Source organism: Ambystoma mexicanum, chromosome 1q (assembly GCF_040938575.1).
Source record: "Ambystoma mexicanum isolate Mex_15411 chromosome 1q, UKY_AmexF1_1, whole genome shotgun sequence".
Classification (NCBI taxonomy): domain Eukaryota; kingdom Metazoa; phylum Chordata; class Amphibia; order Caudata; family Ambystomatidae; genus Ambystoma; species Ambystoma mexicanum.
Genome location: NC_090922.1, coordinates 464,741,957 through 464,766,928, shown reverse-complemented (window position 1 = coordinate 464,766,928; position 24,972 = coordinate 464,741,957). Strand labels below are relative to the sequence as shown.

General features: G+C 46.2%; 1 protein-coding gene across 1 annotated transcript in view; it reads left to right on the top strand.

Annotated features, from left to right (window-relative positions):
• The window catches only part of LOC138528747 (hyaluronan synthase 1-like), a 339,410-nt gene extending 332,288 nt beyond the window's left edge, over positions 1-7,122 (top strand). The window contains exon 6 of the mRNA XM_069640619.1: positions 4,465-7,122. Within this exon, the coding sequence (XP_069496720.1) occupies positions 4,465-5,227 (763 nt within the window). The 3' untranslated portion in view covers positions 5,228-7,122. The remainder of the gene's footprint in view (positions 1-4,464) is intronic.
• Positions 7,123-24,972: the final 17,850 nt, after the last annotated feature.

Below are 24,972 nucleotides of genomic sequence, written 5' to 3'. Positions count from 1 at the left end.
GCTGACTGTACTATATTTCACACGTATGCAATGTAAGATTGCACTGCTGCTGCCCATGCATACAGTACCTGTTTTCTGAATTTGGAGACAACTTGCAGTACTGATGGCCATGTCATGTATATCCTCTCTCTCTCTATAAACATCTTGCACACGTGCTTTCTGTACTGCATATGTTTTGAGAGAGGAATGTTTTCACCAGTGTTCCCTCTGCAGTACCGGGGCAGTTTGCGCCAGAGCTTACATGCTTTCTACCTGCACTTGATAATGTACTGAATCTAGGTGCAATTTTGAGAACAACCAATACATTGAATCTTGATGCATCACTAAGAGTAGCCAATGGGCCTCATTATGACTTTTCTGTCAACGTCTTTTCTTTTCTGTCGCCCGGGAATGGGCAATTACTGGGGCATTACAGCCCCGGTGGACCCGGTAATTGCCCATTCCCGGGCGCCAGATAACATGACAACCCATTTCCATTTCAGTCCCATTGGACTCAATGGGAATGGGGAAGTCGGATGCACCGGCCCCATTTGTGAATGTTGCCGGTGCATCCGACATGGTCTGTTAGCAGGTGCTAGTCCGCCCGCCAGGTCAGACCTGTGGCGCGAAAAGGCACCCGCGAGCAGACCTTGTAGTTTGCCGGTACGGTAATATAATAACGGTACCGGGAAGCTTACCGGTACCGTTCTTACCGGACCGACAAGCTTATAATGAGGCCCAATGTATTGTTCCTAGCTGCATTTTTCAGACCAGTCAATCTACTGAATCTAAATGACATTTTAAGAACAACCAATGTATTGCATACAGGTGCATCACTGACCATAGACAATGTATTGTTTCTAGGTGCATTTTTGAGAACAGGCAATGTACTGAATCTGGGTGCAATTTTGAGCGTAGCCAATATATTGAATCTGGATGCATCACTGAGTGTGTAGCCAACATATTGTTTCTAGGTGCATTTTGAGAACAACCATGCAGAGAATCTAGACGCAATTTTGAGAACAGCCAATGTACAGAATCTACGTGCATTACTGAGCATAGCCAATATATTATTCTATGTGTACATTTTGAGAACAGCCAACGTACTGAATCTCGGTGCATCACTGCGCATAGCCAATATATGGTTTTTAGGTGCAATGTTTGAGAACAGCCATTTTAATAACTCTAGGTGCTTCACTGGGCATAGCCAATGCATTGTTTCTAGGTGCATTTTGAGAACAGCTAATGTACTGAATCTAGGTCCAATATTTGAGTGTAGCCAATGTATTGAACCTAGGTGCATCACAGAGCAGCCAACGTATTGTTTCTAGGTGCATTTTGAGGAGAACAGCCAATGTACTTAATCTAGGTGCAATTTTGAGAAGATCCAATGTGTTGATTCTTGGTGCATCATGTAGCCAATACAATATATTATTTCTAAGTGCAATATTTGAGAAGAGCCAATGTGTTGAATCTAGGGGCATCACTGATCATAGCCAACATATTGTTTCTAGGTGCATTTTGAGAACAACCGTGCAGAGAATCTAGACGCAATTTTGAGAACAGCCAATGTACAGAATCTACGTGCATTACTGAGCATAGCCAATATATTATTCTATGTGTACATTTTGAGAACAGCCAACATACTGAATCTCGGTGCATCACTGAGCATAGCCAATATATGGTTTTTAGGTGCAATGTTTGAGAACAGCCATTTTAATAACTCTAGGTGCTTCACTGGGCATAGCCAATGCATTGTTTCTAGGTGCATTTTGAGAACAGCTAATGTACTGAATCTAGGTCCAATATTTGAGTGTAGCCAATGTATTGAACCTAGGTGCATCACAGAGCAGCCAACGTATTGTTTCTAGGTGCATTTTGAGGAGAACAGCCAATGTACTTAATCTAGGTGCACTTTTGAGAAGATCCAATGTGTTGAATCTTGGTGCATCATGTAGCCAATACAATATATTATTTCTAAGTGCAATATTTGAGAAGAGCCAATGTGTTGAATCTAGGTGCATCACTGAGCATAGCCAATATGTTGTTTTTAGGTGCAATTTTTGAGGACAGCCAATGTACTGAATCTAGGTGTAATTTTGAGAATAGTCAATGTATTGAATCTAATTGCATCACTGAGCGTAGCCAATATATTGCTTCCAGGTGTATTTTTTTTAGAACAACCAATATATTAAAAGGGGTTCAATTTTGAGCATCGCTAAGGTACTGTATCTAGGTGCATTTCAAGCATAGCCACTATGTTGAATATGGTACGGTTGCCCTTCGTATCTTGCCACTGTACCGAAAGCTAGCTGCACTCGGACGTTAGCACTAGTCTCCACTTCTCTTTATTCTTCTCCTGCATACCCACCAAGTACCACACATGCCCAAAGGGCTAGCTGCACCACACACAAAACACACCATCCGCATACCTCTCTAATATCACAGATGTCCAGAAAGCCAGCCACACCACACACAAAGCACACAAGCCCCACACCCACCACAACAAACAACAAACAAGCCAGACACTAGGCCTCACCCCTCCTGTCACAACAGGCCAGTGCACACAAAGCCCACTCAGAAAGTGAACATGTACAGATGACAGTTTCTCCTGGTTCTGCAAACCTCAACAAAAGAGCACAACCTCTATCCTATCCTTCTTCCCTTACTAACCAAACACACTCTTTTTTACAGAGCCACATATAAGACTACTTAACATAACATATCTGTTCCTATAAAGTGGCAAGCTTGTAATACTGCATTCATTCTGTGTTATTGAAGCTTGCACTGTTGTGGTACTAAGAGGTGCTTGATCTGTGTTTGATGAATGCCTGGACTGATTGAACTTGTATTATGCTTGTTACTTTTTCCTTTCAGCCATTACTTGACATTTATCTGTTATTCCTCTTACTTTTTTATATCGTTTATCTCATTTTTGGGATTAAAATCTGTGTTTTTGATGGAGGCAGACGGATGTATATACTTTTCATGCAGTACATGAACAGGGCATCACCATTCAGGCGTAATGTGCAGTGCTTTGGATGGATGCATGGGACTGGTGATATAAGAGAGAATGTTGCTGTTTGAGGGGGAGAATGTTCTGTGTGAAGGTTCCACTCTCAGGCAGTTGGAAAGGCCCTGCTGGGTGATGGGAGCCAGTGGTTCATACTGAGTCATCTTAGTGTAACTGATTGAAACTGAATAATGTAACCTGCTGGTAACTTACCTGAAGAGCCTGAGGATCGTGCTTTATCACACTGGCGACGATCAGGCCTCACACAGAGACTAGCTCGTCACCAGTGAAATACATCACGAGCCTCAGGCTCATCGGGTAAGTTGCCCCTACTTCATTTTATTAGCCCTTGTCGCAGGGGTAGGGCAATACTCCACTACTTCACCCTTGCCTACTCTGCTTCTTCTTTGCCCCAGAATGACATTTTGCACTACACTTCTGCCAAAAGAATTTAGCTACCTTCTTACTCCCTGCCTCCACCCTCAGTTTATTTCCCTAGTGTACCTCTCGCCACCCATACACATGCCAATTAGACATGGGTGGCAAGGAGGGACTCGGCCAAGCCCTCGTAACCTTTAATGGCCATTATGCACACACGCAACTAGAACCTCCTAACTTTCCCATGGTTCAGATTTTGTGCCCTCCGAGGGCTTTCAACCTACAGCGCGTTGGGACCATACCCATGCTGAAAGGCCTATACCAATGATGAAATGAAACACGCCAGCATCCTCTTGATACCCAACATTACGAAACAATGCACTTGATTTCTTCATTGAAAATGTCCCAACCTATTCCATTGTGGTTTTGCTCTTGTTCTTCTTTGAGTTAAGTATCATGTTTCCATGGCATGCAAAGAAGACCTTCAATATGACTGAACACCATAAACACAAGCATTCCTTTATAGATACTCAAGGCACCTAATCAAATCTTTGGAGACCTTCTCCTCTTCCCAGAGCTCGCCATCATACTGTGCATTGGAACTCCAGCACAACTGACATTTGAGAAGATAGAAAAACATATTAGCAAAATTGTTGCTGACATTTGTTCATGTGCCGATTTTCTATCCTGGGACACCTGGGCTCTAAATTGACTTGAGCTTTTGACCAAACAATTCTCTGGTCCTGGGAAAATCATATTATCATCCTGAGCCTCAAAGTGTACATGTGCATAAGGCAAACATGTACAAAATAACAAGTGTGTCATTTAGCAGTCTAAGTAACGTGTCCAATAGGTGGTAAATATCGATGCTATGTCAAATATCTGTACTAAAAAGTTAATTCTTTACTTGAGAGAAAGTTGGTAACAAAGGGCCACTGTTTTGCTCCATTGAGACCTGCACAAAAACATTCTCCCGAATAGATGCTTTTTCCAGCCGCTGTTGGGAGGACATGGACATGAGGCTGGGTGAGAACTGTTAGAGACATTAAGATGTTGTTCTGTGGTATAAACAGGTGTTTCTTCTCTGGTTCCAGGTATACTGCCAAATCCGTTTGCTACTCAGAGACACCGACCCAGTACCTACGATGGATGAACCAGCAAACCCGCTGGACCAAGTCCTTCTTCAGGGAGTGGACATACAATGCACTGTGGTGGAACAAGCACCACCCATGGATGACATACGAGGCCATTGTGTCTGGTGTCTTTCCTTTCCTTGTGACTGTGACTGTGGTCAAGATCTTCTATACTGGGGGCTTGTGGCACATCCTCTGGGTCCTACTTTGTATTCAGATCATGGGTTTGGTGAAAGCCATATATGCTTGCTTCCTCCGTTGGGACCTCATCATGATATTTATGTCCCTCTACTCTTTCCTCTACATGACCAGCCTGCTCCCGATCAAGTACTTTGCCATTCTCACCATCAACAAGACTAATTGGGGAACCTCTGGAAGGAAAAAGATGGTTGGAAATTATATAGCTCTGCTCCCCTTGTCCATATGGTGGCTTACACTTTTGATCGGCTTCTTCTACAGCTTCACCAAAGACATTGGTCGAGACTGGAATGCTCCTCCCCAAAAGGAGGAGAAGTTGTATCTTCTTGTTGGCTCATTGGCATACATGCTTTATTTTGTTTTCATGGTTCTGTTGTACAATATCTGGATCAGAAGGTGTTGTCGGAAGAGGTCAGAGATCTATAATCTGTCTCATGAGATCACTGACAATCCTCATGGGATATTTGTTAAAACACCGAGCATGGGCCTTTATGGACCTGGGCATGAGGTTATGACAAATGTGTGACTATTTGCACAGTTTTCACAAGCTTGGGTTCTCTTCACCCACACAATGACCATGCCCCAAAAAGAACATGAGGTGTCTGATCTGTTGGCCCATATAGTCTATTACTAAGGTTTTGGCCAGGAGATCTCTGAATTCAGACGATGAACTGAATTTATGGCAAAGAGGTTGGAGACACATACAATCCAGCACCCAGCTTACACTGCGTTACTCCTAGATATGCTCTCCAAATGTTGTGCTTCATAACCTACCTCCCAACGCTGAGAATATAGTTCCATGTAGTTGTATCTGCACCCCTCATCTATATTCAGACAGAGAATACAATTGGTCAAAGGGGAGCGGCAGTTGGCCAGGTCTGATAGGGTGTGACCTCTGCCCTTGTATTTCAGAAGGATTGTAAGGAAAATGGATACATCCCTTTATTTTGTCAGCAGAGTAGGTATGCTTCATGTCTCTGGAAACATCTGCATTTGGGCTTTCATAATACCTTTGCATCAAACACTGCACCATATTTCAGGCCCTAGTCATGCGCTTCCAGAAAAGTGAATTATGTCAATCAAACTACACAGTTATACCCTTGAAGAAATTCTGTATGCAGTACATTAGAAACGATCTAAAAGACTGAGCCAATCAGCTTACTGTCTTCTTTTGACTCATAGTGTAGAATTCCATTTTGCATTGGGGAAAACACTGGCAGTCTACATGCACGAGCAACACAGAGGAGCAGAATATGGGTTTATTACATTTGAGCTGAGCAGTCGGGTTATGTGCGAATGATCTCATCCCGCATGAGTTTCTAATGTTTTTCTCTAAAGAGAAATCCAAAGTTGAATGCATAATCTATCTGAAAATATATTTACCTCTAGAGAAAATGCCTTTTTTTACTAATAATAAATACAATAAATTATATATACACACACACACAGTCAGTATATTAAGTACAAATATACATGGAAACCTTTGTACTAACATAGCACACACCACACATAGACATCAAGTTAATCCACCTAAGTAGGATATGCATAAAAAAGTAGCAGTCACTGCTCTAGATGTCACCTCCCATCTTATCTCATTGAGGTGTGATGCATTCTGGGAGTTGAGCCACCTCTGCAGATCACATGGACATGCTCAAGGAACATCATGCTCTGCTCTGGCCTTGGAGAAGGAGACTCATGCATGGACAGAGGGCCCTCAAGTATATATAGTGGTTCTTGTAGCACATCATTCTACACTCATAATCCCTGACTGATAAACATTCAGATTTTTCCAGAGTATTCTGACGATTAACCCAAATAAGTTTAGGATTGGCTAGCCATGTTTGTACCGTGTACCAATGGCCCATCCCATGCAAAGAGACAGACAGTGAGCGACAATGTCCGATCCAAGAGAACACAGTGTCAACCTTGGCTGCACCGTGGATGGAAATGGTTTATGTGTTAAAAACAAAAACAAACCGCTCCTGTTTTGTTGGCTCAGGGCATAACCTCAAGTTGGGTTTGAGCTACCTCCCATTCCCCATACTCTGGACCCAGTCTCAGACCCATGACCCATAACAAACACATGACGTCAGAAAATGTGTCTGATATTGCCTCCTAATTGACTATGAAAAACGGGAGTATGTTGTTTCATCAAATCTGGCCAATTAATAAACACAAAATGGCCTAATTCGGGCTATGGGGAAGTGTCTAAAATTAGGAGCAAGAAGGAAACGGTATGAGAGGAGAGGGCAGCACGGGGTAGACTTCAGAGACCCCCCAGGAAGGAAAGGTGAAGAAAAGAAGAGGGGTGCATTTAAAAAGACAGCACGGGATGGAAACCAGATTCAATGAAAGAACACGGAGCTGCAAAGCTATTCAGAGTCTGTCATCGATTCTTCATTTATCAAATATTTATAGCATTTTTTTTAAAGGTTTTAGTTATTTATCTTTGAAGGAAACGAAAAATAAACATTTATTGTTGAATTCCTTTTTCAGAACTGGTTGGAATTTATGTTGGCTCTTCTCAAAGGTTTAAGGCGCAAAGGGAACACATGTACTTTCCTCATGAAATACACAATCAATGATGTGTTTATGTCCTGTGGCTGCAAGTTTCAACTGTATATTAAAAAACTCACAGAATTCCTCTATCCAACATCACTTCCACACTTAGGCAGTCACACTACCAGCGTCCTTTTGGTGATACTGGGTGCACTTCCGTCAATGCACGCCAGCAGTGGTGCCATTACAGTAATGGGTGAGGGTTTGTTAAAGTGTGGAAATCCTGTAACCACTTAACTGCAGGAGTGGGTGAAGACTACAATGGCCCTCATTACATTTGGTGTAGGATAAGTGCCAGTAAAAGTGGCAGTAATTACGTGACTGCCACTTTTCCCCCACCGCAAAACTACAAGTTTGTCGGTGGTGGTTACCTGAATTACCCCCAGCCAACAGCCGCAGGTAAATCAGGCACCCACTGGCATAAAACAGCCAGTATTTACAGAAATACCAAAAATCCCCTCTTTGGAGTCTTGTGGGACTCCATGGAATGGGGATTTACCGCTGTTGCCAGCCCCAAGAATATCCCAGTAATGCCGGGCTATCAGGCACCGGGCTATCAGGAACCGGTCCGGGAGGATAGCTCAGCGGCAGCGTGCGCGTCTTGGAAGCAAGACGACATGAAGCAACACAGGTTCGATTCCCGGGTCCGCGCTTAGAAACCTCTGGGTGTTTAATACGTAACTAAAACAAAAAAAACTAAAGTAAGAAAAACAAACAATTCTTGTAAAAGCGCCTCGTATGAGCACTTTATAAATGTAATAAATAAATAAATAACGTTAGGTCAGTTAGTTTTCCGGTACCTGGAAACTTATAAGGAGGGCCCCAATGACTCCTTATGGGAATTCAGGGTGAACATACTTGCCGTAGCACTTTAGGGGTCCAAACAGAATGCCCAGCAGCAGCACTATCAGGAATAGGGGGTTGCAGCAGCTGTCTCCACAGATCCTTTGAACTACAACTCCCCTTAGACATAGACAGCATATTCAATGGTGAAGGATCATGGGACTTGTGGCCGAGAACAAAGGATAGCCACGGGTTGAAGATCCTTGATTCAGAATATGTAATTATGAATTCCATAGAATAAAATGAATCCGAATGTTTATGAATAAAATTCATCTATATTTTTCACTTTTTGGACTCTTACACCCCATGCTCATCTTTCTTCTCAACATTTTGGGATACCAAGCCAGAACACAACGCTGTGCATTAAAAAGATGTCAATTTAGGATGTATAATTCTTGTCTGTTACCATTCACACACCAGGTGCCACACCCTCCCCACTATATACACTGTTTCAAATAGGCCAACTGCTACGGAGCGAGTTTAGGTTGGGTAACTGCTCTTGGAATCCACCTTATTTATATGGTCCTTTTTGTTTGTGTTTTTGTAAATCCAGACAACCCCATCAGAACTAAAGTTCAGCTGTTTAGCAAAATGTGTGGATTCCTCCAAGAAATCGCCTCACCCTCTTTGTGACAGGGAGGCAATCCTGCTATTTAAACATTGTTCACTAGTAGAAGGCAGTATGTTGAGCGATTACATGCAAGTGTTGGTTCTTAAATATCGCAAAGAAGGGTTATTCTCTGAGATTCCGGCAGGTCCCACCTTAATCATTGCCTTGTACTCAGCGGATCCCAGAACACCTTTAGGATGCCCAAAGGCTGCTGAAATAGAGGAGGTCCCAGAAGATAACTGGGCAGAGGGGTTGCATTTCTGCTGGGTTGCCATACTGAGCCAATCTGGAGAGGTAAGACTAATTGTACATATTCTTGGTTCTAAATCTTTTCCTTATCCAGGTATTTTGTGACATGGTGAAGATGAATCTTCCTTATATCATGCATAATTAAAAAATATATTTGTATTTCCTGAGGGAGCACCTGCCTATGCTGCAAATATCGTTCCTGTTGTGAGCGTGAGCCGCCGTTCTTGCACTACAAACCTTGTTCTTCTTATTTTTGAATGACCAACGTTAAGGTGAGACACTTCTAACACCCATGTCACATGCTACACCACGGAGTAGAGATGAGTGGACTCTCCAAATGGACTGCACATGTCTGTCTTAAGAAGCAAGCATGGGATGAAGCTTCCTATTTCCCCAAACCACCAGCTGTCACAGATTTAGATTATTTGCAAAGGCAAACATGTGTGGTGTTCTCAATGTATGTCTAGGGATGTACATGGGCCAGGGCAAGAGGCTATCAGTCCTGTAAAATACATTCGGGATACATCGCCTAACATGATGGCATTTATTTCCCTGAGCAGGTGCTGATAATCCAACCTGTGCTGGGAATCAAGTTACTCTTCAGCTCTCCCTGCCTGTCTCAGACTGGGGACAAGCTCGGAAAGCTGTCTCCTGACCCCTTACCTTCTTTGTTCAACCTGTGCCTCCTGGAGTTATGTGGAGAAGATATCAATGTGGCTGAGTAAAAAGTTACATTTCTGTGTGTGTGTTTCTGTGTGTGTGTGTGTGTGTGTGTGAATGTAATAGAGCAGGTGATTACTTGAGAGACGGTTTATGTGCGAGTGTTGGAATGGTGTGTGAATGTGTTATGTAAGCACGTGTGCTTGTTTTTGCATGTGTGAGAGCATCCGCTTACACGAGTGAGCATGCCTGGGTTCGAATGCTTGAATTACATTATTAAGTCTCTGTAAGTGTGCTTGTGTGTGATGATGAGCGAACATAGTGAGGGGCTGTGGTGATGATGGGTTGTTGTGTAGAAAGGAGCTACTGCAGGATTGCTGTGAGGAAGGGTGGTGATGTGTGGGTGGTGGTACACACCAGCATGGGCCTCTATATTATGATGTCATGCCAAAAACAACATGAGTGTTCTTATGTGGGGATACCTACGTTGGAAGAGACAGCATGGACATGGTTTCACACAGTGTCAAGCCAATATTTCAAAACCTTATGGGGCATGACAACATGATAAGTGTTCTTACATGGTACATGGAGGCTACATTGCTGCAGTCAGCATGGAGATGTTTTCATGCAGTGGCATGGCATTTTTTTAATGGTATAACAAACACATCCATTGTCTCGGGAGGATAGCTCAGCGCCAATGTGCTCGCCTTGGAAGCAAGACGTCACTGAGCATGCAGGTTGGATCTCCGGGTCCGCGCTTAGAAGCCTCTGGGTATTAAGCACGTTATAAATGACCTACCATATCCATCTTTACAAGGGTTCTTAGGAGGCATACTGGTCTTCCTTGGTGCAGCCAGTATAATTATAATTATAAAGCAGGGAGTGGGTTCTAGAAAATGAACGCTCCTGTGCTGAGCTCTGTGTTTCTGTGGTTCTGTTGTTTCTTTGCAAGGTCACAGGGAGGAAAGGGCAAACCCAGTGCCCTTTGTGGAAATTATGTACACCGAATTCCTGGATACCTTGTACGCTTTATTCACAAAGGGTCTTGCTGCAAACATCGGAGCAATCCCCCTAAGTTTCACATACTGCATCTTACAGGGACAGACTTTCGACAGCAGAGCTTTCCCCCACAATCACACATGCTGCAGTCAATGAAGGGTTCACGTGTCACAAAATGGGAGAGCACACAGAGACACAAGAGACACATGGTACTGAAGAGGCCTGGGCAAAATGCAGATTATGAAGGACACATGCCATTAGAAAGCAGGGTATGTACAGACACAAGTCTGATAAGGTACTGAAGAGGCAAGGCTAATGCTGGAGACCACCTCAAGCCAGTGCGTCAAGAGAAGGCAGGAAATATACAGATGTTTTGGTAGAGTTTAACTTCAGAGAGTGCCACGCCATCCAATATTTAATGGCAGAGAGACAGTTGGACATTTTGATAGAGAGATCAGAGGAGAGTTCAGGAAAAGAGAAGATGTGTGTGTCATCCGCAAAGAGTTGGTATGAGAACTCAAAGGAGGAGATTAGGATCTGAAGAGCAGAGGTGTAGCATGTAAAGAGGAGGTGACCCAATACAGAGATTTGTGCAACACCAAAAGTTAGAGGAGTGAGTTAAGAGGTGGTGTTGCTACAGGAGACAGAGAATTTGCAAGGTAGGATTCAATCTAGGCAAGGGCTCAATCACAAATTCCAAGAAGACGGAGAGTATTAAGGAGACCAGACAGGTCAAAGAGTATTAGGATAGTGGATATGTTGTAGTGCTTAGGAGAGGTGATAAAGTTGGACACGTTCATGAGAGCAGTTCCCGTCGAGGGAACCAGCTTGCAGGGGGTCTTGAAGGTTGTGGATGTCTAAGAAATTGTTAAGATGGTTGAACACAACCCTTTCGAGCACTTTAGAGCAGTGTGGAAGGAGAGACACAGAACTAAAGATAGCCGGTAGGTTCGGTCAGCCCATTGCTTTTTTACGAGCAGCATGACCATGGCTATTTTGAAAACAGAGGGAAAGCAAGCAGATTCAAAAGGCAGGTTGAAGAGTTCAGTGAGGTGAGAGGCCACTAAAGGGGCAATAAGCTTGACTAGCTGAGGAGCAAGAGTGTCTGATGGGGCAAACGAGGAGTTAGCCTTCATCAGTAGAGATAGCACTTTGTCAGTGTTAGTGTGACTAAAGGTCACGAAAGAACCTCTAATTTTGGAAATGTTTGCAGTGTAATATTCAGCTAGGTCATTAGCTGTGAGAGGGGAGTTGATAATCATAGACAGGAGGAGTGAGGAGTGCATTTAGGATGCCATGTAGCCAGCGAGAATGGTTGTAGTGAGAGTCAATGAGGGTTAGGGAAAATTTCATACTCCTACGTCCCGTCCCCTTTACTCCATACTTATGGGACATTCCTCCGTCCTGTGGGACGGGACCGGAGCACTTTGTAAAAAGCATCACATTTTCCAAAAATGTGTCTTTCCTCTCTTTTTATGCGGGGTACCGCATGTGGCTGTAACCCCGCCCTTCTTAGCTCCGCCCAGCGCATCGCCCATCAGTCCTTTTCTCCGCTCGCTCGGGACTGGACGCACTTGCATCTTTTGGAATTTTTTTTTCCTTCCAGGTCCTCCTCTCTTGCTTTGGCTTAGCGTTCACGTGGTAATCCGTCTATGCCGTTTCAGCTAGACTTTCCAAATTGCTCTTCTTGTCAGTGATGCTTCGCTAGGGCGGATCCCCATCCTCTTTGCTTAGAGTGTTTGGGTCCGGACCACCGGTGGGACTCGTGCTTTTATTGCAACTCCCTTTCGGTCCGGGCACTTCAACGTCGTTTGGAGCGTTGGGAGGAGGTGTTTCAACATACTCCCGTGGCTCATTTTCAAACTCATTTTCAAACTTTCATCGACGAGAAGAAGGTCTTCCCGGTCCGGGAGGAGCGTCAAAAGCTCTATTACTGGGGTTAGCCCTGAGGTGCCTTCCAGGTATAAACACTTTACCAGAGATTTCTCTGAGGGCTTCCATAAAGGGCCTATTGACACCAGATTACATTTCGAAGCCACTCCTGTGGGGGCCATTTGTGGGCTCAGTTCTACTGAGGCATCGGGTACCGGAGCTTGCTTCGAGGTCTCCTTGGCTGTAGATTCGCGTAAAATCACTGTGGTACGCCCTGAGACCTCAGTTGAGGAAGTCGATACCGAACGGAAGTTCGAGGCCCCTCGTGAAGAGGCTTTTACCGGACTCGGGTCTGAGGCCCGTCATTTAGAGGCTAAGGTGACCAACAGTTCTGGGAGGCCTGTTAAGGTCTTGTCAGTAAAGTGAGTTCCTCATCGTTCCCGCTCTTGCGGAGACTCCAGATCTGTTGAGGGGGCACGGAGTGAGGTTTTGGACAATAATCCCTCCGTTACTGGCAGTACGGAGGTCCTTCCTTTGAAGGCTAGTTTGGCTGTTACTATGTCACAGAAACAGTCTAGGCCACACAGTACCGGTTTGGTCGAGGTTGCTTGTGGTAAGGCTAAAATGAAGACCCCTGACCCACCTGTGGGGACCCCTCCTTCATTTCCATACGTGTCGCAGTTCTCCTCAGGTGCCGACAAAATGGTGGCCGTTCCCGCCAAGACCATGGCGGCCATTTTGGATACATCCCTTACAACTACGCCATCGGCCCTAGGTTTAGGGGGTGGTTTTTCAGGTGAACATCGGTTTCCTTGTGCACATCCGTTTCGTCCAGTTTATGACTGGAACGCTCGTATGCCTCTACCGCACAATGTCTCGCTTCCTGCGGCATCAGCGCCCTTGATTTATGTGGACAACAGTGGGGAAGGACCCTCTTGGCAACCCTCTCCCTTACACCCCTGGAATTACTCCGCTCATGAGAGGCCTCCTCCTGTCGCACCTAAATCATCAGCGGAGGACGCCTTTTTCGGCAAGTTTCAAAAACAGATGCGTTCCGACCCCATGAAGGAGTATTTTGCAGGCTTGTTTAGGGAGATATGCCTACCTGCGCCGACGGTCCCAGCTGTGGTTACTGTGGCTCTGCCGGCGCCGCCCTTACCGGCTGGCCCGCCCCCACCTCTTCCACCCCTGCCTCTGTTGTCCCCAGTGGACCGGATGTGACTCTGCCTGATCCGGACCTGTCAGACGATGTGCAGGGCGGTCGGGACAGCGAAGACCAGCCCCTCTCTGTCAGAGCTTTTCATGACCGGGTGCTGGACATGATGTGTCTATTGGATTTTCCAGTACCCGAGGCTTTCGGGGGCGTTCACCTTATCTCCTTTGGAGCGTACGGCTTGTTCTTGCAGAAGGACATTTTGGCCGAGGTCCGTAAAGTTTGGGAGAAACCACACTCTGGACTGTTTGTCAACAAGAAGATTGACGCGCGTTACAGGCTCCATTCTTTGGAAGAGCTGGCCTTAGCAACGTGTCCGCCCCCCCCCCCTCCTCCACGGTAGTGGCTGCAGCCCCTTTGCAATCCAGACCTGCATCATCCTCTTCTATGACGGCTGCACTGGTTCTGGCCAAAGAGGATAAGCTTCTCAACTCCCTTGGGAGGAAGATTTCGCTAATTCAGCCCTGCAGCTGCGTCAAGCCAATGCAGAACTGGTGTTAGCGGGGGCGAATATGAAAATGTGGAAAGGTCTGTCGGAGTTTGAGGTGTTTATTCCCGCTGAAAAGCTGGATGATTTCATAGCGGGTTTGTCAGACGCCAGGGTCTTGGCACAGGATCTGCTGGAGGCTGCGGCGCATCACATCGACACCTCGGCCCGGGGCCTTATGCTTGGTGTGGATACCTCTCGTCAGGCTTGGCTGCACGCCACCAAGTTCTCTAAGGAGGTGCTGGATAAGGTTTTGGACCTGCCTTTTGATGGCAAGGAGCTCTTTCACTCTACAACAGACGTGGAGCTGACCAAAACTAAGGACAGCACTCAGACCGCCAAGACCTTGTCTGTCCTTTTAAAACCTCCTTTCAGGACACAGAGATCGTCGTCAAACCCTCGGCCTTCCTCTGGTTTCAGGGGTTTCTTAGATCGGAAATCCCGCAGGGTTGACACACCGCTTTGGGAAATTCCTGCCAAAGGCAGCAACGGAGTCAGTTTTTCTCCCGCTCCTCAGCCTCCTCCTCAGGTTCAGGTGGTGCAGCCACCGACAAACCAGCTAAATGAGGGGAGGGCTTCTATTCCCGGCTGTTTATGGTGCCCAAACCCAACCAGGCTGTCCTGCGCACCATCCTAGACCTTTCCCAGTTCAATCTCTCTTTACCCCAAGAGAAATTCAAGATGATCACACCCGGTCAAATAAAGTCCTCTTTACAGAAGGGCGATTGGCTCAGCGTGGTGGATCTCTTATATGCATATCCTGATCTGGAATTCACATCGGTGATACCTGCGGTTTTCTGTGGGGGAGGAACACTTCCAGTTCCGAGTGCTCTGCTTTGGCCTCGGCACTGCGTGTCTTTGCAAAGATGATGTCGGTTTTCGCAGCTTATCTTCGGCTTCAGGGTATTCATGTGTATCCGTATTTGGACGATTGGCTGCTGCGCAGTCCTTGTCCGCTGAAAGCCTTGAGCAATCTTCAGTCTCTCCTCCAGCTCCTGTTTCACCTTGGGCTGTCGGTGAACTGGTGGAAATCTTCTATGATGGTCTCTCAGGATTTGACTTTCCTGGGTTTTCGTTGGAACACGATTGACTGTAGAGTGTACCTGACCGGGGACAGAATGGCAGATCTGTTGGCCACGTGTCAGATGTTTGCGCAGTCGCTGGGCATGTCAGCCTGGTGGTTCCAGAGGCTTCTGGGCCTCATGGACTTGAGCGTATTGGCTCTTCCCCTTGCTCGGCTGAAGATGAGGTGGACGCAGATGGCTCTTCAGAGTTCTTGGCATCAGGCTGTGGATCCGGACTCCAAGATAATAATGATTCCCGCTTTCATGAGAGTGGACCTGGTGTGGTGGTCGTCTCTCAGCAACCTGTCGGTGGGTGCAGGTTTCCAAGACCCCGCTCCGATGGTGATGATCACGACGGACTCCTCCCTTTGGGGGTGGAGTTCGACATTGGATCTTCTTCAGATCTCCGACCTCTGGTCACCCCAAGACAAGTTCCTTCATATAAATCATCTGGAGCTTCTGCTGATCTTTCTGGCGCTCAAGGCATTCAGGCCAGTCATTGCCAACAAAGTGATTTGTGTCCATACGGACAATGTGGTGTCCATGTTTTACATCAACAAGCAGGGGGGCACCAAGTCTCCTCCTCTTGTGGATCTGGCCATTCAGATTTTGGAATGGGCGGTTCAGCATGGTGTCTGGCTGGTGGCAGTACACATCACGGGCCAGCTGAACGTCACGGCAGATGCCCTCAGCCGACAGACAATGGTCAGCTACGAGTGGGAATTGAAAGCAGAGGTCCTCTTACAGATATTGGGGCACTCCGGAAGTGGACCTCTTCGCAACATCGGCAAACAAGACACTTCCTCTGTATGCCTCCAGAAATGGGCTGGGAGCCTCCTCTCTGGGAGATGCTCTCGAGATTCCATGGCACAACATGAGGCCTATGCTTTTCCGCATCTGCCTCTGATTCATCGGACAATTTGCAAGCTGAAGAATCCGATGAACTGTTCTCTTCTGCTCATAGCTCTGTGGTGGCCGGCCAGGTTCTGGTTTTCAGAGCTTCAACATCTGTCGGTGTGTGCACCAATCAGGCTTCCGCTAGTTCCCGATCTGCTTCACCAGAGAGATCGGCAGCTGTGGCACCCCTCCCCACAATCGTTCAGCTTGGCAGCATGGTGCTTGAGTTCAGATCTTTAGAACATCTCAATCTGTCTGCGGACAACATGCGTATTATTCAGGCAGCCAGGAAGCCCTCAACGAGGTCTCAGTATAAGAGTAAGTGGCTTTAGTTCTGTCACTGGTGCTTAGCTTAACAGTTGGACCGCAGGGTGGCTACGATTGACACGATGCTGTCTTTCGTCTCTCATCTAGCAGAGTCGGGCATTCATGTCTTGTCATGCAGGACTTATCTTTTGGCTGTGGCCGCCTACCTATCCACGGACCAGTTCTCTTTTTCACTGTCAAATCAAGTGATTAAACAGCACTTTACGGGTCTAATGCATCTTTACCCTCCTGTTCGCAAACCGCATCCGACGTGGGATCTGAACGTGGTTCTTACGGACTTGTGCCATAAGCCTTTCGAACCAATGGCTACGGTAGATCTTAAGCACCTTTCGTGGAAGGTGGATTTCTTGGTTGCCGTTACCTCGGCAAGGCGTGTGAGTGAGCTCCAAGCTTTGTCGGTGGAGCATCCCTTCTTGGTTTTCCACAAGGATAAGGTTGTCCTTAGGACAAATCCTTCTTTCTTGCCAAAGGTAGTTTCTGATTTCCATATAAATCAGTCAATCCCACTGCCTGTCTTCTTTCCAAACCTGGCTTCAGAAGCTGAGAGGGTTTTGCATTGCCTGGATGTTAGAAGAGCTCTTAAATTCTATCTGGAGAGAACTTCTGAACATAAGAGTTCTTCCCGACTATTGGTGACCTTTGGTAACCATCAAGGCAAGCAGGCCTCCAAAGCGACTATCTCCAGATGGATTGCTGCTTGTATTACGGAGTCTTACACTGTTCAGGGTCTACAGCCTCCTAAAGGGATTCATGCACATCTGGTACGGGGCAAGGCAGCTGCTGTTGCCTTTCAAAAGTATGTCCCCTGGGAGACCATCGCGAAAGCGGCTACTTGGGCGTCCCCATCAGCTTTTTGTAAACATTACTGCTTGGACCTGAGCTCCAGATCTGATGCTCACTTTGGCCAGGCTGTGCTGAAAATCCTTTTTCAGTAGGGGGTTTCCATCCACCCGTAGTTCCTGTGAGGAGTGCTTGGGAATCTCCCATAAGTATGGAGGAAAGGGGACGGGACGTACGAGTATAACCAGGTTACTCACCGTAGTGACCACCTTACTCCTAGTCCATAGTCCCCTTTCCTCCATACTCCCGCCCGCCGTCCCCTCTAATAAGGTTCCTCTATTATTGCTTAAAGGTCTCTGACCTGGTGCTAGAAAAGGACTGATGGGTGATGCGCTGGGCGGAGCTAAGAAGGGCGGGGTTACGGCTGCGTGCAGTACCCCACGTAAGAAGAGAGGAAGGACACATTTTTGGAAAATGTGATGCATTTTACAAAGTGCTCCGGTCCCGTCCCACAGGACGGAGGAATGTCCCATAAGTATGGAGGAAAGGGGACTATGGACTAGGAGTAAGGTGGTCACTACGGTGAGTTGCCTGGTTATTTTTCGCTCTATCAAGAGTGTACTTCAGAGAATTCAGGGCAGACTGGTAGAGTTGCAGGTTCTAATGCGAATGGGTTCATCTCCATTTGTGCAGACGCTGACGCATGTTTGTGCAGAGAGAGTTTATGAATGGAGTGACCTTTGGCTGAGGATGCTGAGATTTAGGAGTGCAAGTAAGCAGTGGGAAGTGATATAGCAGGGATTGGACACTAGAGAAGGCAGTGTGAGAAGGTAGAGGCATCCGGTGTGAAGGAGGAAAGTGAGAACTGTAGGTCTCAGAGAAAGGGAGGATAGCATAAGGTTTAAGGGCCTCATTATGGCTGCCTCCATGCCGGGCTTCAGTACCGGGTTCCTCCAAGGAAGACTTACCGGGCTATTTCAACCATGGAGGACCCAGTAATTCCTCATTGGAAAAACCATTCCCCATTCTCATTTGAGCCCCCATAAGGCTCAATGGGAATGGGGATGGAACTAATAACGGGCTCGTTAATAACGGGGCCGTTATTAGCTCCTTGGTCCCCTCGTGGGACCCGCAAAGGACGTCTGTTTTTACCAGATGTCTGTTCCGGGTCCTGCAAGGGAACTGCGTACCCTTCTTTACGGGAGCGCCTATGTTGTAATGAGGCCCTAAATGTCCTTTTAGTAATAGGTGAAGCAAGTGGTGAGGAAAGGTCAGAGGATGGAAAGGAGATGGTTTTGGAAACAATTGAGTGATCAGATATGGATGGTGTGACAGTAGTATTAGTGTCAGAGAGAGAGGTGGAGATGAACAAGCGATCCAAAGAGTTACACCCTTTTGTGGGAGGGAAGGTTATGGATAGAGTGGACTATGTGGTTACTGAGAAAAGACGGAGGTTCAGATTTTCTGAGAAGTGGTTGGAGAGAGAAGTTTAAAATCACGTAAGAGAATGAGATGATGTTTAGTGGAAGGAGAATCAAGGAGTTGCCCAAGATCATCAAAGAGTGGTCCAGTGGGACCAGGAGTGAGATAGATGGAGATGATGTGAACCTAGTAAGGCAGATCAATAGTGGAGATGGTGAATTCAAAAGTGTTAGGAAAGGATGTGGCATTAGAGATTTATGAGGCTTTGAGACAGGAAGAGAGTAGGTGTCCAATGTCTGCACCTTTGCAGTCAGTCAAGGAGAGTGAACAAAGGATAGTTTGGATTTGTGTAGTGCCTCCAGAGTGGCAGTGGCAGATGGAGAAATCCATGCTTTAGTGATAGCCAGAAGTTCTAGGTGAAGAGAGCTGGAGTGAAAGTGGTCAGTGATAAAGGGAGGTTTGCTGCATACAGACTGTGAATTACAAAGTGCAATGTTCAATTGATAAGGTAAGGAAGAGTATAAAGGTTGAGTATCAGATGTCGAGAGGCAAGGTGGATAATCTTTGGAGGAGGGGTGGTTAGCTTGTCGGCTTTATTTGTTGGAAGGAGGTGGAAGAGAGCTGGAGTAGTCGGAGTTGCACGTTCTATAATACTGATAGGAGAGGAGGACGTGTTAGCATGATTGGAGAAAGCACATGGAATGGTGAGTAGGAGGAGGAGCAGGAGTGAATGCATCATAAGTGAGTTGCATGGTGTGGAGAGACAGTACAGTAATTCGAAAGCTTAGGGTACTCACAGGTGCAGGTTTATGGAAGGCATTTTTGTGGAAACCTGTGGCAAACCGGGTCTAGCAGGGAATACAGAATGAAATAGAAGGATAAAGTAACAACCATTAGCTCTGTCTTCCCTTTGCTCTGGACACCCGGGCAAATGGACACCCAAAGGACAGTGCTCAGATACCCAAAGTAATCCAGAAGTAACTTTGCCAGAGGTCCTGGGGGCAGTCCATAGATTGATCCTGGATGCTTCCTTTGTGTCCACGGACCTCTGCAGACAGCCTCAGGCAGATGGAAAGAGGGCTTCTGGTGGTGTTGGGATGATCTCTGTGTTTCTCCCAACCCAGGTGAAGCCCCTTTGGAGGGAGAAATCTTGTGGATTAAAAATGTATGCTTTAGTACATTTATCAGTTGTGACTGCTTGAAGCAATCCCGGCTCACACCCTTTCTTGTAGAAATCATTGTTAGATAGGGAAGTTTCTGCTAACCCTATGCCATATTCAAATATTTCTTCTCTATCAAAGAATCTGGACAAGGCAGCTAAATTACAACTCCAGGGTCAACTGAAGTCGGCCCAGCATTTGGCATAAAGACATTTGGGATTTCGCCCATTCATAACTACAGCAGTTGCTCCAACTGATATGAAAGACGTCCTTCTTAAAACATCCAATGAAGGGCACACGGGTAAGCTGATGCTACTTGACTTGTCTGCAGCATTTATACACTGAATCCTGATATATTGATGAAATGTCTGAAGGAGACTGCTCTAGTTTTTGATAATCTGTTTCATGGCTCATGTCTTATCTATCTAATATGTGGCTTGGTCATTAGTCCCGCATTTGCCCCTTGTTGTTCAAAATGTACATCAAACCTGTGCATGACACTCTGGCAGTGCTGGGAGTCTTCTTCCAGGATTATGCGACCAAAAAAGATCATTTTTCAGCCAGTTGGATGCTTTCAGGAGAACTTTATTAAATCTACATTTTCCAGCATATCTAATTTGATGTCCATGAACTGACTAGGATTAAATCAAGTGAAAACAGATCTATTGATGATCCCTCCATCCTTTACCCATTGGTGGGAAATCATCATTGCCAAGGAAATTAAAATGTCCCACCGCTCTATTCAGTTGTTGGACAAGCTAAAATGACTGGCCATGTATTTACATACCTCTCTGTTCATGGTGCCTCGAATCAGCAGCATCATAAGCACCACAAATGACCATATTATGATCTTCAGGCAAATGAGACCTTTGCTGTCCTAATCACACTGTGCACCCCTGTCTAGAGCTGTAATGTACTCTAACAGGATTATTGTAACAGCCTTTGTGTAGGTTCTTGAAAGCAAGCTATTCATTGACTACAAATCCTGTAAAACATGGCAACCTGTATTGTCACAGGGAGTGCTAGGTGAGATCGTATCAACCCACCTCTGTGGAGACCACACTGGCAACCGATCTGTGCCAGAATCACATTTAAATCCTCCTGACAGTAATGCACACAGCTATTTATAGTACCTCCCTTTTTGATCTGAGACAAATATTTGCATGGCAGGGTTCAGCCGGATCGCAGAGATCTTCATTGTGAGTTAGAAAAAATAACGTTCTCAGCAAGACATGCATGGTCCTTGGGCTGAAACTCTGGAATAGCCTTCCTCTGAGCATGAGGGAAATCCCTAATGTAGAACAATTCAGAAACAAAACTAGCACCTTTCTGCATGAAACTGTTGTAAAACATGTGGCAATATAGGCAGAACCAACTTAGGTTTTCTTAGGTGGAAATCATTTCCTACATTGGTGCAGCCAGGATGGACAGAATGTCCATCCTGGCTGTACCAGTGTAGACCATGATTTCTTACAGTGGCATAGCATTTTCTACTGCAATCATGCGGAAATCCAACATGAGTATGTTCTTTTGTGGGGATACTGGCTGGTATATATTGTCAGAGCTATCATGGACAGTTTTTCTACTAATATGTCTCATGGGGGACTACTGGTATACATTGGCGCAGTCAGCGTGAACATGTTTGGGCACAGCTATCATGTAAATGTTTTTTACACTGGTAAATACTGGCATATATTGTGGCAAAGGCATCAGGAAAATCCATTGAAAAATGCTCCAATGCAAAGTTGGTGACTTGGCATATATTTAATTAGTTCATGTGTTACCTTGTCACCTGACAAAACCAATCGTACATTTTCTGAGTATGGCAGTGCAGAAAAAAGTGGTGGTAATGGTATTAATGTCACTTTTCCTGCTCCGTGCTCCGTCATACAACAGGTTTCACCCTGGAGTGGGGGGATTTACCTCCAGAATAATGCTGGAGGTAAATCCTTTGACTTTCCACCGAACAATTGTCAAAATCAGCAGAATTACTGCTGGCGGAATTACCGCCACAGTAATTCCACTGAAATCCACCACGGAGTCCTATGGACTCCATATTAATGGGGACTAACACCACCACCACCAATTGCAATCCAGCGGTATATGCGCCAGACCAAGTGTAAGTAACGGTAATTCCATTGAGAAGTATTCAAGCGGATTTACCACTGGAATACTGCCCAACTCGTAATGAGCCCTTTGGCCTTTTTACTTATTGCATTTTTTAGAATGTATGTTATAAAATGTACCATTTTAACATATTATTATAACTGTTATCGCCAGGAAACTGCCCCTCCATCCTGAAGAGCCTGCGCTACCCTCCGTTGAATGCACACATTCATGGGACATTTGTATGCCCCTCCAATTAATAACAAATCACTAGCCACCAGTGGACAAGCTGTTTTCCTGCTAAGTCAAGAGGGGCAGTTTCACAGGTCTCTAGTGCTGATGGAGCGTTTAACATTGCTTCTCTCGAAATGAAGTAAGCTGGAGGACATGATTGCATTGCAGCACCGCAACAACAGGCAGCACAGAGGAGATGCAGGGGGAGGAGTATGGCGATACTGGCGATACTGTCCCCTGTCTCCTGGCCTTTTTCTTGGCTGGGGGAGCATGTGTCACAGTGCCCTGTTCATCACTGTCTGTCTGTGATCCTGTGGGGGACAAAAATAGGGAATATCATCGGTGATGGTTCTACGTGCCTTATGCAGAATGATTACGTCATGCCGCTCTATGCATTGGGACCTCTTTAGTTGGGAATCTGGTAATGGGGATGTCGGGTGGGTCATGCATGAATGGGTCTGTGTTGCATGTGTATGTGGTGATGCGTGCATGTGTGTGTGTTGGGGTGTGACACTCACATTGGCAGAGTTGTGTGCATGTATGTTTGTGGCTGGATCCATGGGCTGATTCTGGACTCAGATTTGGGGGGCCCCTCACCCTTCACAGTGCATTGTTTAATGTGTACACTCACCTCCATCTGATGAAGTGGGTGCACCACGCTCCATGTCTCTGACTCCCTCGATGGATTCCACGCCAATTGTGCTGGCGCAGGTCTCCTCCCACTCCCGGAGTTTTATTGGTGAATCAGCACCACCTCCTGTGGCCATAGACAGGTTGCGATTTGCAGCTAGTATGCTGCGGACCCGGAGCCGTAGATCGTCCCATCGCTTTCTGCAGTTCTTGACAGTGCGGGTGGTGGTGCCCACCGCACTGACTTTGTGGGCCATCTCTGCCCAGATGGCCTTTTTCTTCACGAGGGTCTCAGGCTGCATGTCATTGGCGAATACAACATTGGCATTTGCGGCAAGGGTATCGGTTAACATGATCAGCTCCTTGCTGGTGAATTTTTCTTTGCGCTGCCGATCCGTGCCTTTCTTGATGGCCTTTGGCATCGTCAGGGTATCCGGAATGATTTGGTGTTGGAGTCGTGTGGAAACAGGTCCTGAGTGCTGAGGTTGGCAATGGATTGTGTTTTTAAAGATGGCCGCCGTGCTCTTTCCCGTTCCTGTGCGATGACGCTATTTCCGGTTCCGCAATTTTATGGTCACCGCTAATAGCGGTGATCGCTAATAGCGGTCACCGCTATTCTCATGTAGCCGGAGGTCGGAAGTGCTATCAGTGCTTTCGTCGATGCCGGTAAGGGACTTTTTGGGGTCTTTTGCGGCATGGCAGTAGGGTTATAACCGGCATGGCGCTGTGTTCGTGTCCGTGTACTCGTAATGCCATGCTATTAGCGGCATCATGCCAAGCCAGACACGTTAATAGCGCCATGCCGGTAATGGCCGGATTTTACTGCATAACGTGTAATGAGGTCCAATGTCAATGCAAGGGGGGACTCCCCAATCCATCATGGAGGACAGATCATGCCCTGCAGGAGACCAATGAGAAGGGACCCTCCTCTATATTAGTCCTTTACTACAATCCCAACTCCTCTGTCTTTGCTGCTGACACCACAGCTAAGTCACTCCTTTCAGTATGTGTCTTGCATGTTAGTCAGTAGTAATAAACCTTAGTAGTTACATTAAGGATGTGAAATTGTGTAGATGTAAATGTATTGGTAATTATATTTAATATATATTGGGCCTTTATTTTATAAGACATTGTATCTGTGAGGCCGCGGGCGGCCATTTGCTTTTATTAAGGTGGGAAATATTACGCCACTGAGCCATTATTAATACATGAAATAGTGTTTTGCATAGTTCCTTTAAATAACATGTTTCCCGGTACTGTTTTGTTTTTGTACAATACCAGCCCCCGCGCTTGTTTGCCTCTGGGTATTATTTACTACAGCGCAGCGTATAGAGCGTTTGCTTTGGCATCTGTGCAGGGCCTGCTGATGCAGGTTTCGATTCTTGGAAGGATCTAAATTAGCCTTTCATCCTTCTTAGATTGATAAATGAACACCACATACCGTGGGTAGTAATAATAGCAGTGCTCAGACAGCTGGGGGATCGTAGCACCATTTAAGTGCTATTTTTACTAGGTGCTTCTTTTTTCCTTTCCCCTGATCTCTGGAGAGGCCAGTCAGCCTTGCATGCATTCAAGATCCAGGCCTCAGTGTTGAAGGGACTGTGGTCCCAATTTTTTCCTTCTCAGCCTTTCGATTACTGGTCACTTTGATTATCCCAGGGTCATCTCCCTTACCCCCCCTCCCCGCCACCTTTTCGGGGGTTGATTGCATCATAAGGTTACACCTCTAGGAGGCACACCTGATGGTTTCCGTTTTTCCTTTAAAAGGAGTTCTGTCATTACCAGTGCAGAGCTGGCACTGGGCTTTTCCCTCCCGTCTGTGTACTTTCCCTTGCACCAATTTTCCATTTTTTTCAATAAGTTAAGTGGAGCTGCTGAGGGCTCTCCCCTTCTACAGTCAGGGGGAGTGGTTATAAGTGCAAGAGTGTATTTATTTTAGAGGTTTGAGCGGGGCTTTAGCGTGCACCTCTGGGTTTGCATCCTTCTATCACAGGGTGTTCCAACGTCTCTGTATTAGCCACCCCCGAGGGTGTCTGTCAGTGTGATTGCCCGAGGGCTGGGAGAAATTTAGTAGTGACAGGGTTCACTTAGCCGCCTGCATGGCAGGTTCATCTTTTGGGTTCTCACGGCAGATTATTCTGCAATAAAGTGCCGGCACA